Source organism: Ctenocephalides felis, unplaced genomic scaffold (genome assembly GCF_003426905.1).
Source record: "Ctenocephalides felis isolate EL2017-DRISC unplaced genomic scaffold, ASM342690v1 CF-g0.4_SCAFFOLD_01886, whole genome shotgun sequence".
In the NCBI taxonomy this organism is placed as follows: domain Eukaryota; kingdom Metazoa; phylum Arthropoda; class Insecta; order Siphonaptera; family Pulicidae; genus Ctenocephalides; species Ctenocephalides felis.
The window spans coordinates 124,861,319-124,877,810 of NW_020538040.1; the positions used below are offsets into that span (position 1 = coordinate 124,861,319).

The 16,492-nt window shown below is 31.1% G+C and overlaps 1 protein-coding gene across 1 annotated transcript in view; it reads right to left on the reverse strand.

Moving 5' to 3' along the window:
• Window positions 1–14,315: 14,315 nt before the first annotated feature.
• Window positions 14,316–16,492, reverse strand: part of LOC113375859 (protein lozenge-like) — a 454,691-nt gene continuing 452,514 nt past the window's right edge. The window contains exon 5 of the mRNA XM_026615808.1: window positions 14,316–14,884. Within this exon, the coding sequence (XP_026471593.1) occupies window positions 14,316–14,884 (569 nt within the window). The remainder of the gene's footprint in view (window positions 14,885–16,492) is intronic.

Below are 16,492 nucleotides of genomic sequence, written 5' to 3' on the forward strand. Positions count from 1 at the left end.
TTACGAAATTAGAAAACGTTATTGTTTTGTCCGTGAAAATTACATTTATAAATACCGATAACTAGATGTGACAACCGACAACACAAGTGTCAAAATTCTATGTTTTAAAATAGTAATAATTTGGAAGTATTTAATACGTCTGGTATTATATAAGATAAAGGTAGAGTGGAGCAGCGGTGCTTAAAGCTCCGCGGGTAAAAAGGACAACCACCGATATCTCAAATTAAAGTAAAGTTAAAAAAATTTAACATCAGTATTTGAAAGTAGAGTAAAAAAGATCTATAATTAGCCATCACCTTGGATTTTTGGACGTTGCTATCAAGAGATGAACGTCAATATTTCAAAATCCATAACAAAAGTATTTTCTTTCGTTGTTAGATTTTTTGGCTGTGAACCCAGTTGTTTAGGAAAAGGACCAACTGAACCTTTACCCTGTCAAACAATAAAAATTAGTAAATAAAGAGGTAAACTAACTTAGAAAAGCTATTATACAAGAGACAAAAAATAAATAGTTATTACAACTCTGATGATAAATATTTTTAAGAAAATAACAGATCAAGGTTATATACAGTGTTATTTCTGTAAAATATGTAGCCATGAAAATTTATATGTGGCGTTGGTTAAATAATGTAGGTATTAGGGTAGACCACCATACCTTACAAATAAATAAAGTTAAGATTTTTTAAGTAGAGGTAAAACGATTTTAAGTAGATATAATCAGCCATCGCCTTAATTTTTACGACGTTGCTATCAGAAGATAAAAGGCAATGTTTAAAAATCCATAACAAAAGTATTTTCTTTCGATGTAAGATTTTTAAGTTTATGTTATTTAATTATTTTATAAGATGTTAAGTTAGATTCTACAGATTTTTTTATATAGCCTTCATAAAAAGTAACCCATGGGGTAAGAAGGACCAACTGAATCTTTATCCTGATAAAGCATAAACAATGAAAATAGTGAATAGAAAAGTAAATTAAGTTTAGAAAAAAATATTTATTCCAACCCTATTGAATATTTTGTTCATGAAATACCACATCAAGGTTATACACAGTGTTATATTCCGATGAAATTTATGTATTGCATTGGTTAAATAATGTAGCTATTATTTTGTAAAATCCCTTCAAATATCTTTAAAAAACTGTGAATTAATCCCTAAAAATATTGGACCTGTTTCATCATTGTAGAAATGTGTTTTTTCTGCTGTTTCTTGAAAATTTGTCACCTGGTTACTTTCACCACATAGACGGGGTAAAATGGGACGGCCAAAAGACAAACAGGTCGAATGTCTTAATTTTATTTTTAAAGGGATTTTACGAAATAATAGCTGCAGATATTTCGCCAGAAAATATTCATCAGCAGTTTTTTTATTTATTTAATTTATCTCTTGTAGAATTGTTTTTTGAATTAAATTTACTTTATTATTTACTACTTTTTATTGTTCACTCTTTTACCAGAGTAAAGTTGCAGTTGATCCTTTTTACCACACCCGCGAAAACTTTTATAGATGCTATGTATAAAAAAACTGTTATTTCTAACTTAAAATTAACAATACATTTTATAAAACAATTAAATAACGTATATTTAAAAATTATATTCAGGTATCGTAAACCAAAAAAATAACAACTAAAAAAATGCTGAAACTAAAAAAATAACAACTAAAGAGATTACTTTAGGTATGAATAGTATAATAATTTGTTGAATCAATGTGATGAATGGTTATACATCTTTTTTTCATTTTTATCAAATATTGTTGTTAAATAATTTTTAACTGTACTTGTCTTTGAGATAACGGTGGTGGACCTTTTTACTCGTGGTTCTTTAAGCTCTGCTCTATCCTATTAATAACTTACTGAACGAAATATGTCACCTGATAAAACTAGCGTTCCATTCTCTTGTGTTTCGTGTATGAATTTTGCATATGTTGTTATTTTTGTGCCTATTGATTTCTAATGCATCTATGTTACATCAGTAGTCCGGAGGATTGGGGACTCCGTCAGACAGCAAGGCGGCGATCAGTTCGGGGTGCTGACGGTGAATGTCAGCGTCCGCGGGGCCACGGGGCTGTCATGAGGAGGTGTTAAAAACGAACTGACCAAGAGTCTCTCTCCGAGGGACACGGGGGAAAGGTGGCAGTACGTTGGACACTTTATGACCATCATTGCGGTTACGGACTGCGGTTTACGCGGACTACAGGGCCGATTGTAAGATGCATTTGTAACAATCGACATATAGACAAGGTGTCTGTGGTAACACCTAAGTCTGTGACTTAGGACAAGTTGCAACTGAAAACACTTGATATCTGAAAATAATGTAAGCATTGTCTTTTTAACTTCCCGTAGGGTAAGTTATTGTAATCGTTCAAAAATCGAAATTGAAAATTTTTGCATTTCTAGACGTTTTGAAGGTTTCTGAACATTTTGGCATACTCCAGAAAAAATGGATGTGTGTGTGTATGTACTTATGTATGAATAACTTTTTTCGTCCACGTTTTCAAGCGCACGGATCAACCGATTTGAATGGTTCAAAAAACATTCGATTCCTATTGAGAAATCGAGAGAACGGAGTTTTTGAGAGAACGGATCATCCGATTTAAATGATCCAAAAAACATTCAATTCGTATTGACGTGGAGAAGGAGTGATTAGTTTTTGTGCAGCGGTGTCGGAGATACAGAGCTTAATGTGCAAAAAATGACAGTTTTTGAGAGAACTAAGCGTCCGATTTAAATGATTCAAAGAACTTTCTGCTTGTCATAACAAAATAATTAATTTTGGAAAAAAAATTTTGTTCCAATTTTTTTTTTTCTAATTTTTTGTATTTCGAAAATAATTCAGATTTTATTTTTGATTCTGACTATAGTTCTAATATACTTTACAAATAATTTCAATTTTGCAATTCAGTTTATATAATTCTTATAAATATTAGACAATGTTACAATATTTATAATAATCTATTTGAAAACTTTCAGTATTCCTCGAACATTTCGTTACGGTACGGGAAGTTCCAGCAATTTGCCTTAAGGCACGATGCCATAATTGCCTCAAGACAGATTTACACTTACAGCTAGTTTATATGATGTGTTGTCATTTCAGGCGGCATCTCTGCAATTTCTTTTCTTGTTACTTCTTTTGAGACCTAGATGGTTTGAGGACAGTTAGTGCACATTTTTTTTCAGTTGGATTGGACAAGGGCGCTGGCTATGTTATTATAGGTATGAAAAACACCTGACTTGACGTGATCTAATCAAAGTGGTCCTTTCTTGTTGAAACCATGTCTGACCATAGGTTACTCCAATTCGAGTTGCTCGATGTGTTATGACTTGTGAAGATAACGAGCGGATATCACTTTATCAGCCGTACTATTCCCTGCATAAAAGTTCCATACTCAAAAGTCCAGACACCATTGAAGAATGACCTCGCACGGATTCACACATCTTTGAAAATAATGCCTACTAAATCGTTATTAATTAGTGCACCACAAAGGGGTAGAATAGTGCACTTTTCTACCCCCATCCAAATAAATGGTAGTCTCAAATCCATCCATTATTTCTGCCGGACCCCATAGATCAAAATATGTTACCGAAGTCAAGTAGTCGATCATTGGCCGTGGCGGGAATCGAACCAGTGAACCCGGAATTAATTGGTGCTAGTTTACGTCCGAACTGATTACTCCACCATAGCATATTATCATATTGCCTCAAAAGCAATTAGCTTAGTCTGATTAAAATTCCATATAAATTCCTAATTCAGCCCAATTCTTGGGTTCCGTAATTAATGCAAAATATGAAAATTACGTGTTGAATGTATGATAAAATATTTATAAAATGTTAATTATACTTTTGAATGTAAAAATGTAACAATACTGATATAGGTGTCAGTATGGGAGAAATGTGAATAGAAAAATATAGTTTGTTTAAAAAAACATATTACTATGCGTTAAATTAAAAAAAAAACTGTATGAGCAAAAAAATTGAAAATAATCAAGGATTAAATTTGTTAATTTGTTTTGAAATAATAAGTTACAATGTATAGTTTGTACAGAATGAAAAATACAATATCAAAACACGAATCCTTCAATAGGACGATTACGTTCTTCGTAAATCGAGTGACCGCAATCGTCGCCGTTTCGAGCCTGCCGCCGTTCGAAATGTGCAAAAACACTTTTGAATTATTAATAACGCATCTCCAATAATATCATAATGAAGGAAAATGAATTCTGTATCGCGAACAGTTGGAAGAAAAAACCGTATTAAAATGCGCAATTTACGAGCACACCGACACGACGGTACTTACTAGGGTTGCCAATTGACATAGAATAACATTGATATTATTTTCCGAAAAAAATATAGAGTTTTTTTTATTTTTATTGCTTTTTACAATCCAAATTTTTATATAAATTGTATTTGAAGTTTTTGAGGATTGTAATATAACCTCGTTGTTTAAAAAACAGTCTAATTAAAATTCTAAACCAACTTATTTAATGATAATGATGAACTCGTTAAGTAGTTCAAGTTCTCATACTTTTAATTGAAAATTTTTATGTAACTTTTATTTATGTAATTTATGTTCATTTTTATTTATTTATTTATTTATTTAAATATATAGCCCACAGATTTCTCCAAGAAGACTCAAAAATACAGTTATTTTACATAATGAATAACAATTAAAATATATACAAAATTACAATATATAGTTAGTAACATAAAATGCTTAAGATAAAATTACATATAATGCAGAATGTAACAATATTATTTATAAACAGAATAAGATAAAATAATGAGATATTTGAAAAGAAAATAAAAAGGTTAACTTGTGCAGATGGAGATTATTCGATTAGGTGAAGTGTTGTGAATATCTATTTCATTATTAATTAAGTTAAAGTTAGAGGACATAAGTAAAATAGGCGAATTTAAGAGAGAATAAGATTTAGTAGTAGGATAATTGAAAAGTAATTGTGAACGCGTAGATAGCCTTGGAACATTAAAGGATAGTTGATTAAGAATAAGAGGACAGTCTGTAGAATTATTGCAAAGTTTAAATAAGAACATAATTGTACAGATAAATCGACGTGAGGCAAGGGAAGGAATACCAAATTCTTTTAGTAAAGTGTTGTGGTCAAAGCCACGTTCAGGGTAAATTTTATACGTTTTATAATAGAGGTATTTCAGTTCATTTCATGTAACTTATAAGAAACATCAAATAATATTGTGTGAATAATAATTATTAGAAATAACTAAATAATGAAAAATTGAAAAGGTATACTCATAGATAAAGGAAGTATAAATAGATCGAAAACATAATAAACCACTAAAACAGCATAAACACAAGCAATATGCTCGTTGAATAACTCTAATAGATACTTTTTGCTCCGTATCTCTGAAACCATTAGACCTTTACAAAAATATATTCAATTATGCACTCAATCAATGTTTTTTGAATTATTCCAACCGGATGTTCCGTTCTCTCAAAAACTTATTGTTTTTGCGCTTTTTGCTCCGTATCTCCAAACAGGCTGAACCAGCTTTTGAAAAACAAATTAACAGTACATCTCCCTGCCAATACAAAACTAATGTTTTTTGAATCACTAATCGGTTGATACGTGTGCCCAAAATTGTGGACGAAAAATTGTAACCTACATACGCATACATACGCATACACACATCAATTTTTTTCTGAAAAAAATGTTTTAAAACTTTTGAGATGTAAAGATATCCTAAAATTTTCATTCTCAATTTTTTGACGATTACTATAACTACGGGAGTAGGGTAACCACGGGAAGTTAAAAATAATATCAAAAAATAAGTACTTATCTGATATTTGTTTATAAAAATGGGTATCAGCAATTTCAATTAAAACACAAGACCATTTCTCGCTGGTTAAATATATTTCTTGAATGCTTTAGCTCTGACCAAGCCCTAGTACCCGTTGACGTCCCGACTGATCTCGCTGCACCAGTTTCGCCAGCAATAAAATTTATGATTTGATTTTGATCTTTTGTGTCGCTCGTTGTGTATGATATTGCGAACTTGTCATTGATTGCATCAGTCGTTGCAAATGAAAGGGAACAATTACTCGCCGACGGACGAACGCAGGAGGGAAGAAAAAATATACGCATGTGTGGTTAGATTGCTTTGTTGTCGGCTGCAAATATGATGTTGCACGGTGGAGCCGCTGAAACGAATGATATTTTTAATATGTTTTTGCATGTAATCTACAGGTGCACACATAGTTACCTATCATTTCCGAGTGAATTATAGAAAATCCTCGCGGGTATTTCTTGGCCTAGTGACAAAAAAGCTAGGAACAGGAAAGATCGATTCCACACTAGCATCATATTTTCCTGCTTCGAGATCGAGATTAACATATGTCTCAGACCTGCCTTTAGAAAAAAGCATTTAATTCAATGGTCTTGCTTGAGCGTATAATTATTTAATTCATTCATTCTGCAATTTGTTAATGGAACAAGTGATGCATGGCATGGTAACACTCACATGTTTTTGGCGAACGCAGGTCTAGCCGTTCTGAAGATAAAAAGCAAAAAGTACCAAAAACGGTAACTCAGTTTTTAAGAGAACGGAGCGTCCGATTTGAATAATTCAAAAAACATTTTACTTGTATTAACAAGATGAAGAACTCATCAAATTTTCATGGTCTAGCGGTTTCGGAGATCTAGTAAAAAAAGTTAAAAAAAAATACCATTTGGCGGTCATTAGACATATGCACATCAAATTATCAGATATTTTATAGAGATTTTAATAATAAGTATAAATTTTGTTTACATTCCTATGGGTTCAAGTACCAATGCTTATCCGTTAGAGGGCAACGCGGCGCTTACGCGCTTTGACATTTCGTCTCTATGCAGTTAAAGCAGTACGATTGCTTTGAAAAAAAGTTCAGAATTTTCAAAATATTTCAAAATGAATTTTTCTTCAAAAAGTCTTTTTCAAAAAAAGTAAATTTTTGTCAAAAATTTATAGTTTCTCAAAAATCTATTTTTTCAGAGTAAATTTTTTTCAAAAATGTTAATCTTTTTGAAAAATAATAATTTTTGGTACGGAAAGTACCACAATTCCAATATTATTTCAAAGAAATTTGAATGTAGGGTAGACTGAGTACGGTTGTGCCATGGTTGTGCCCCTTTTTATCAGCAATAATTTTGTTAATTTACCAGTTAGCTGAAAAAAGTAAATTGAATTAAACATTTGTCTACGATGATCAAAGGACTTGTATGATTGGATGTTATGACTAACATCGCCGTAACATCAAATAATTCAAGAAAAGCTTCAGTGTCACAACCTTCCATACACGAGGGTCGAGGGGCGGTTGTGACAGACATAAAAATAGGTTAAAAACAATAACTATAAATACCAAAATGGTTTATAACGACTTTTATTATCAGAGATATGTGACACAACATAACATAATAATTTAAAAAAAGTTTATAAATATAACAATATATAACAAAAGATTTTTTTTCAAACTGAAAAAAATCTTCGTGAAATCTTTTGTTTTTTTTTGTATTAAATTTTCTTTTCCTTTACTCTTTCGTATTTTGTCTTATTGTCAGTTAAGTTAGATTTTCTTTATCTGTTTAAATTTCACCCAAAAAGAACAAATAATACATGTCACAATATATTCATCAACTACTAATGTTCAACTTACAGCAAAATATTAAACAACGTGATCTATCAGTATGCAAGTAACAGTAATTATTAAAAGAATTCGAACAAAAAACTTACCTTTGGCTTATTAAAAAGTCTACAGATCATGTTAGTGTAGGGGGCTGACTCAATGCAATAATAGAAACTTGTTCGAATAAACATACTTTATATTTTTCCCTTTGGACCCTACCTTATAATCAGTTTAGTTTAGCTGTTATGATTGTCACTACTGTAACCTGGCACAACCGTACCCAGTCTCCTATACTGAAATGTATTTTTAGTATGATAGATTGAATTATATAGATACAGTCGATAAATTAAATATTCACAATTGATTATTTTACTAAAGAAAAGTTGCCTCATCCCTATAGACCTATGTCAGAGTTGTATATATATCCATATAATATATTATTATTGAATTATCCATGTGATCATCGCATGTTTTTTAGCATTGCAGAATATCGTCGGCAAGTAAGACAGGTAGACTTGTCGATTATTCGATCGGTCACGTTGGCAGTGATGAAAATTATTCACGTACGAAGTCTATTACTCGAAATAAAGTTTTCGCTTCAAGACGAAATCCCAGCATTTGGCCAATCATAGAAGGAAGCACTGGTCCGTGTGGTATAATTACCGGAATAGAAAATGCAATAGAATACGTCGGGGCATAAAGGTCCAATTTGACTATGAGCAATTATATTGTAAAAACCAAACCAAGTATATCACAACCAATAACACATATCAAACAAACAACTATCTGACTATGTTCAGTAAAACTCCCAGCTAATTCATCTTTGTAGAAATGCGTTTTTTGCAGTTTTTTTCAAACATTTGTAATCTGGTCCATTTCCATGTAAAGATTCAATTGGTTCTTTTTACTCCACACAAGTGTAAGCTTTTATAGACGTTATTTAAAAAACTGTTGAATCTAACTTAAAATTAACACTACATCTTATAAAACCATTAAATAAAGTATATTTAAAAATTATATTAAGATCTCGTGCTCAGAACCAAAAAAACTAACAACGAAAGAAAATACATTTGTTATGGATTTTTAAACATTTCCGTTTTTCTCTAGATAGCATTTCGTAAGAATCAAGATGATTGGTGGTTATACATATTTTTTCCTCTACTTAGAAATATTGTTAAAAATTTCTTAACTTTACTGGTTTTTGATATTGATGGACCATTTTACCCGCAGAACTTTTAGCCCCGCTCTACACATTACTGAATAATAGCTATTTTTAGGAAAATTTTATATCAATTTACAACTTATTTTATTTGAAAATTGTATATTGCTTCCTGATGCTGTAGAAGGCGCAATGCCACAAACTAAATTTGAATTGTCAAAAGCACTAAAAATAAATTTGAAACCAATCGTAATAATTGATAAAGTTGATCGACCAGACAGCGAGATTGTTGAAGTATTAAATGAAATATACAAATTATTTTTTAAATAATCAGCAGCCGGGGTTTTTTGTTTTGGTTGCAACTAATGAGCAATTGGCACAGAAGTGAAATTTTACATACCAGACCAGGAGAAAAACAAAAAGTAAAACAAACTAATGCAACTAATCACTTGAAAAAATCCTTTAACACTAATTGAAGGTCCAACGAATAAGTGAATTGAAAAATAACATTATTAAAATAAAAAAATCCTTCAAATCATTATTGAAAATTGAGGTTATGTTTCCATGAGTGGCCATGTGGACACAACTAAAAACTAAGCAAGTTTGATATTGTATGATATGTAGTTATGTTGGTTGAAGAATCAGGGGTAAAGAAATCAATCAGATTTACAAACTTTAATTAAATTGTGATAACTTGTAAAAAGTAAACATGAAGAGGGTGAAGAGCTTTATTTATTGACATAAGTGGAATTCAAAAAAATAAAAAATTGTTTACCTTTTTTAGGAACTTGTCATATTTTAAAAAAAACGCTGTTTTTTTTTAAATTCGATAATACTCATGAAGTTAAATGCTTATATTGTGGATGTTGTTATATTGGTTACTAACGCATTGAATGAAAATTTCTATATACTAGTATCAAAACTACTTTCCTTCACCTACTCAATCACTCATCACGTGTATCATTACTACCTTCCAAAAAAAATTTTTTTTTGAAATTTAGGTAAATATAAATATACGTGATATCTTACTAGACTCCCCAACCCCCGTAATGACATGGTTGTTTGTTAAAACCTTCGGCCCCCTTCAAGCTTTACGTAATTAATGGACTGCCCCTAAAACCAAAATATCATCAGATATATCAGTCAAAAGAATTACTAGTCGTACTTATATATCAAATATATTGAATGAAAATGCAATTCATTTCTTCGGAGCGCTGCCGCTGCATGGCATTCGCACCGTCGCGACGCTCTGGCACATATCGAGACCTTTGCTACAATTCAAATAATAAGCGATATCGAAAATTCACACGTCGTATCGGGAGAAAAAAGCGATAGTCTCTTGCAAAAAAAAAACGCCAACGATATTTTCTCCCCGACAATAAAATGCGTATTTTTAACGTGCGGTCGGAGAGTTAAGTGATTTTTCAACCGCAGGTCGGTGTAGTGTCGCTGTAAAATATACAGCGACGTTAGATTGAAATCGAAGCGCGAATACAAGAGCGAAATGCGTTTTGTTTTAGTTTTTTATAGCGCCTCTTTTATCTTTCATCACATCGACATTAAAATTATGTTATATTACCTATAACATCACAATGTAACGTATCAAGAGACAAACCTAAGGCACGAAAAATTAATAATATAGGGCGGGGCACAAATGTGCAATTTCACTTTTGAAAATTATGCTGTGAAAATCAAACCAACTACATCCATAAATAACACATATCAAACAAACATCTAACTATGTTCAGTCAAATACCTATAAAAGACTAACAATAAAAGAAAATGCATTTGTATTTTGTAATGTAATGAATTTCCAAATATTGTCGTTTTTCTCCTGACGTCGTAAAAATCAAGGTAATGGCTGGTTACACATCTTTTACTTTCTATATTCACACATTATTTTTAAAAATTCCAAACATTACTTGTTTTTGAGATATCGGTGGTTTCTTGTTGAGATCGTATTTACCCGCGAACCTTTAAGTCTCGCTCTACCCTATCTATAATATAAAACTAGTTGTGTATGGCATCGTGCCCTAAGGCAAATTGCTGGAACTTTCTGTACCATAACGAAATGTTCGAGGAATATTAAATGTTTTGAAATAGATTATTGTAAATACTGTAAATATTGTATAATATTCATACGAATTATATAAACTGAATTACAAAGTTAAAATTATTTATTTAAACTATATAAGTGAGCTTTAGAACTTTAGCCAGAATTAAAATTAAAATCTGAATTATTTTCGATATACAGAATTATTAAAAAAACGATTTTTTTTTTAAATTAATTTTTTTCCCAGAAGCAATTATTTTGTTAAAACAAGCAGAAAGTTCTTTGAATAATTCAAATCGAATGCTTAGTTCTATCAAAAACAGATATTTTTTGCACATTTAGCTCGGTATCTCCGAAACGGCTGGACCTGCCTTTGCCAAAACTTAATCACCTCTTCTTCCAGTAATTACAAATTGAATGTTTTTTACATAATTCAGATCGGATACTCCGTTCTCTCAAAAACTCGATTTGTATTTTCTGCACTCTTTGGTCCGTATCTCCGTAACGGCTGGAGCTGCCTTTGCCAAAAACTAATCAGCACATCTCCCTATAAATAAAAATCGAATGTTTTTTGAACCATTCAAATCGGTTGATCCGTGCGCCCGAAAACGTGGACGAAAAAATGCGGACATACAAAACACACACACTTACACACATCCATTTTTTCTGAGGTATGCCAAAATGTTCAGGAACCTTCAAAACGCGAAGAAATGCAAAAAATTTCATTTGATTTTCGACCCATTCCCATAACTACCCTAAATTAGTATTCTCTATTACGCCTGTTCATATCAGTTTCTTAATTTTTATAAAGTTTCATTAAAAATTTGTTTTTACAGTTATGTTGTATTTTCTCTTATTGTTGCTGAAAAAAGATTTTTGAAGCAGAAACGTAGACTTCAGTTATCACATAAGCTCCTAATATGACATAAAATAAGTATAATCCATATATGGTTCATATAATACTTAAGGTCATATGACCCCGTATAAAGCTGCCCGTATTAGATTTCATTAAAAATTTGTTCTTACAGTAATGTTGTTTTTTTTCTTATTGTTGTTAGAAAAACTATTGTTGCAGAAAAGAAGACTTTATAAAGTTTTTTAACAGCTATAAAAACTACATATTATTTGTAGTGTTTGATAATGTTTTTAGTCCGTTATCTTCTTCAAGAGGACAACCCAGTGGTTAACCACTATTTATTAAAACGAAAGACGATTTTCACTTGAGATTATATTTGATATCTATAAGATCATATTGCTTGATATCGAGCTTGGCCGAGGTAGCAATAGAATCCGGGAATATTATCCGGGAAACTTATAATAACATCAACACTTTTTCCATTTGAAATTATATTTCAATAGCTATTATATGTGGGACAAGCTATATTTAATAGAAAAAAATCTCGACATAGAAAAAAACGTATGAAATTTACTAAAAGTAAATAAATAACAATTAAGAAGTAAAGTTATTTGTGAATCAAGATCTACGCGATAATACTTACAATTTTGTTAATAATTATAAATCAGCTAAAAATAAAATACCAAATAAAAACACTTTTAAATATGTAAGTACTACAAAAAAATAATGCTTTATACAAATGTATTTTCTTGGTAATTTTGCAAGAATTTAATGTTTATGCATATAACAGACATAAACACATCGAGAATATCTTGCGTAAACCACAAATGTGTAAAATAAAATGACTAATATAATTTCATATTCGTGTTTATTATATGATACAAGTTTTATTAAATACAAGTTAAAATAATAATCTATACACACTAAAATAAATTATTTTATATATATTTATATTTTTTACAGATCTATATATTTATATTTCATGTTTATATACTATACGCTGAGAATGATGAGTAATATTTAAATGTAATTACATATACTTAGAATCAAATCGATGATAATTGGCCCACATTGAGATCTGTTTGATATAAGATAATACTTTATACAATATTAATAGATAATTAGCTCTTAAAAATAATAAAATATTTTGGATACGACGATTGTTGGAATTTTGAAATTATTGATTCGAGTAAACTGCGTTTGGAATAATAGTTATTTTTAAGTACAATCAGAACGCAGCGACATTTTTCAATAACTATAGGGGCGCTAGGAGCTTGTTGTAACAGTTTTTTTTTAAATAATATATCTTGAGACCCACTGATTATATTTCTATGAAATAGAGATTAGTAGATGCAATAACTATTTCTCTACCGAATCCAATATAAATAATCCCATAACTATTTTTCATTACTCCACAATTGATCATTTTCTAGAAAAAGTCCGGTATTTCAACTTACCCCGTGTTTAGAGCTACCGGAGCAAGTAAATGACAATAATAACTCTGATAACATATTATTTTTGAGAAAATTGTCATGTTGCTAAGTAATTCTAAGCTATAATACACATGAAAATTTGTCATGTCAATGAAATACTTATCATAAATCAAAGTAAACTGCAATTAATCCAAAAAAATATAGGGTCACCTGTAAATTTACATGTACCCATAGCTTACAAACTATGCATTCCACCTAAACATCTTCACTTTAATCTGCATATAATTCTTGTATGTTTTATAATACTAACCCCAGGTGTGATTTTACATTAATCAAGAGAACTATCCACTCAAACAATTTAGCAATCACAAAAATTGTTACACATTACCAAATTTTGATAAATATGAAGCAAATTAAGAAATATAAATTTAAAATTAGTCGATAATAATTACCGAAACCGAAATTTCATGATATTATATAATTGTATATTACATATCAAAGATATATCTGCACCGTTCTGTATATTGGGTCGGTCTGTAAGACAGTAGCTAAGACAATATTATGGAAAACGGTTTACTTGTCCAATCGAGTTTAAAAAAATGTTTTAATATCGTTTACCCCCGTAAAATAAAGCCCCTAGCTCCCCTAATTTATATTATTTTCACATAAACAATATTAATTTGAATATAAATATTATACATCTATAGATCATTTTTAAAAATTAATGTATCTTTCAATATAATTAATATTAGATTGTTTTTATAGTAAATAGTTCAATTTTACTTGTTTCACTGGTAACATCATTAATTAAACACATCATATATCAACATAATTGCATATTAGTACTGAAGTATTGGCACTGCATTTCACATGATTGCAACGTCCCAATTGAGAATCATCAATCATTGAGAGTTCAACTCCTCTTTATCAACTACACTTAAAGTCTGCAATTATATTTTTAAAATACGCACTTTTTATATTCAATGCACATCACAGAACACCTTCGAAAGGTTCCAATTCATCAATTTACCCATTTTATTTTCTTCGAACTTTGTTACATATTTTAAATGTACTCAATTGTATAATTGATAAGAATATTTTTATTGTGAAACTCATTTAGAAGATACTCACAAATCAGTCTAAATAAACTTTAAAACAGTTTAATAAAAACAATTCGACGAATGCTAGTACTGCACAGTATACGGTCTCCAAACACTAGACGGATCCGCATGGGCCTCTTGGTCGGTCAAAGCGGCGGCTGCGGCCCCAACTATACCTATCTCTATGCTCCTCGATGCCGCCTGCGCCGCGCTGCTCAAAGCCAAACCACCTTCTCCGCTTAGATAATGATCCAGCTTATTCATTTGCGACCCGTGCACGTGCAAATGTATTTGATTCTGATTAATCGTATTATACAAAGTCGGACACAAAATCGTTGGCGGCGGAGGAGGTGGAGGCGGCGCTCCTGCTGCATACTGCACTTGGGCGCAGCTAGCCGCGTTCGTACCTGATCCACCGTTATACTGGTAAGCGGGATTGTTGTACTGGTAAGCTGTGTTGTTGTACTGATATGCGGAGTTTCCGTAAGGATACGCGTGCCCTGAAGCAGTCGCAGGATCGTAAGATGGTCGAGGAATCAGAACGGAGCTGTCGTACTCCGAACCCGTCGCCTGCTGCGTTGAAATCAATTTCTGCGACGTGTGGGCGCTCGAGTTGCCGTAATCGGAAATTGGACATAGTGATTCGCTCAACACTAGAAAGAAAAAAATAAATACATTTAATATATAATACAGTGCAAATATTTTTTCTTTGAAATAATTTTTATGCGCCCAGAAAAGAATAGCACTTTTCCTCGAACTTTTATCTTCAAATCTACTTAGAAATGTACGTTGATTTTATATGTACGTTTTCCGTAACGGCTCTAGTTTTTTAGTTTTGGGAAATTACTCCCATCAATCATTGATTATCGCATATTAACGATTAACTAAGAGTCTTGTCTGCCGTTTTTAGTATGGCTCCGACCATGCTCCGACTGTAATATGTTGTGTGTCTAATATAATTCAGATAGTTTTCAATACATTTGTGGCAAATATATTTTCGACAAATATGGAAAACCTATTTCGAGCTGCTTAAGGGGGCATTCTAGTGTAGAAATTCAAAAAAATCGATTTTCTTTTATTTCATATTTTCAAAGTTTAACTATCTAAGAATATAAGTACGAGGAGGTTTTTGAAAATTTGAATTATTTTTGGAGATAAGGGCATTTTACTGACTCGATCTTCATACTGGTTTGGCTTCACGCAAAACTTTAAATGCGTTTTTCTCAGAACTTACTTTTTCAGTTCTACTCGACCAATTTATTTGAAATTTTCAGATAGTCTTGTTTATAGATCTATCTATAGTCTGAACTAGAATCATCCCGAAATTCCTATTTTTACTATTTTTAAAAAAGTCGAGAAACTCGGGAAAAAACAGTAAAAAAAAACTTTTTTTTTTCAAACAGTCGCCAATTTGTGAAAAAAAAAATTGTTCACTCATCGCTAGTTCAGCCGATTGCGACACATCATAGCAGATTAATAATCTTTTTATTTTTTGCATTTTCGATGGCTAGGAGGGCCAGTTTTTACAATTTTTAACTTTTTTAATTTTTTAATTTTTGTTTTGTATCTTAATAATATTAATAAACAAATGGTAAAAAAATGGATAGTAAAAACATTCATTGCTTTCTTTTACAACACTTTAAAAATGACCTAAAATTCATCGCTCTACACTAGAATACCCCCTTAAAGATAAAACATGTGTTTTTCAAACTATGTGTCAAAATTGCGTAGTATATTTACTTTGATGTTCCAAAGGTTAAAGACACGCTATAAATTTAATGCCGCCGTAATTAAAAACCATAATGAAATAAATTTAGGCAATAGATAATACGTCTACTTACGATCAGCTACACGACCTCTATCCATGCTAATGATGATATATTCGATAATCCCCAAATTGGGTAACTCATGAAAAATGGACATTTGGAAAACTCTATGAATAAAGTCTTGAAGAAAACCAGGAAGTCAGGCGAGGGAATCCACTAAAATATCAGGACTTTGGAGGTGCGATATCAAAAAAGGTGGCATATCTACATGATGACTGATAAATGTTGGAACTGAAAATCTGTGAAACTTTTTCATTCTCGAAAATTATATAAAACTAACTGTAAGTGGAATTCTGTCTTAAGGCAATTAAGGCATCGTGCCTTAAGGCAAATTGCTGGAACTTCCCGTACCAAAAATTATTATTTCTTTTAAAAACGATTAACATTTTTGAAAAAAATTTACTTTGAAAAAATAAGATTTTTGAGAAACTATAA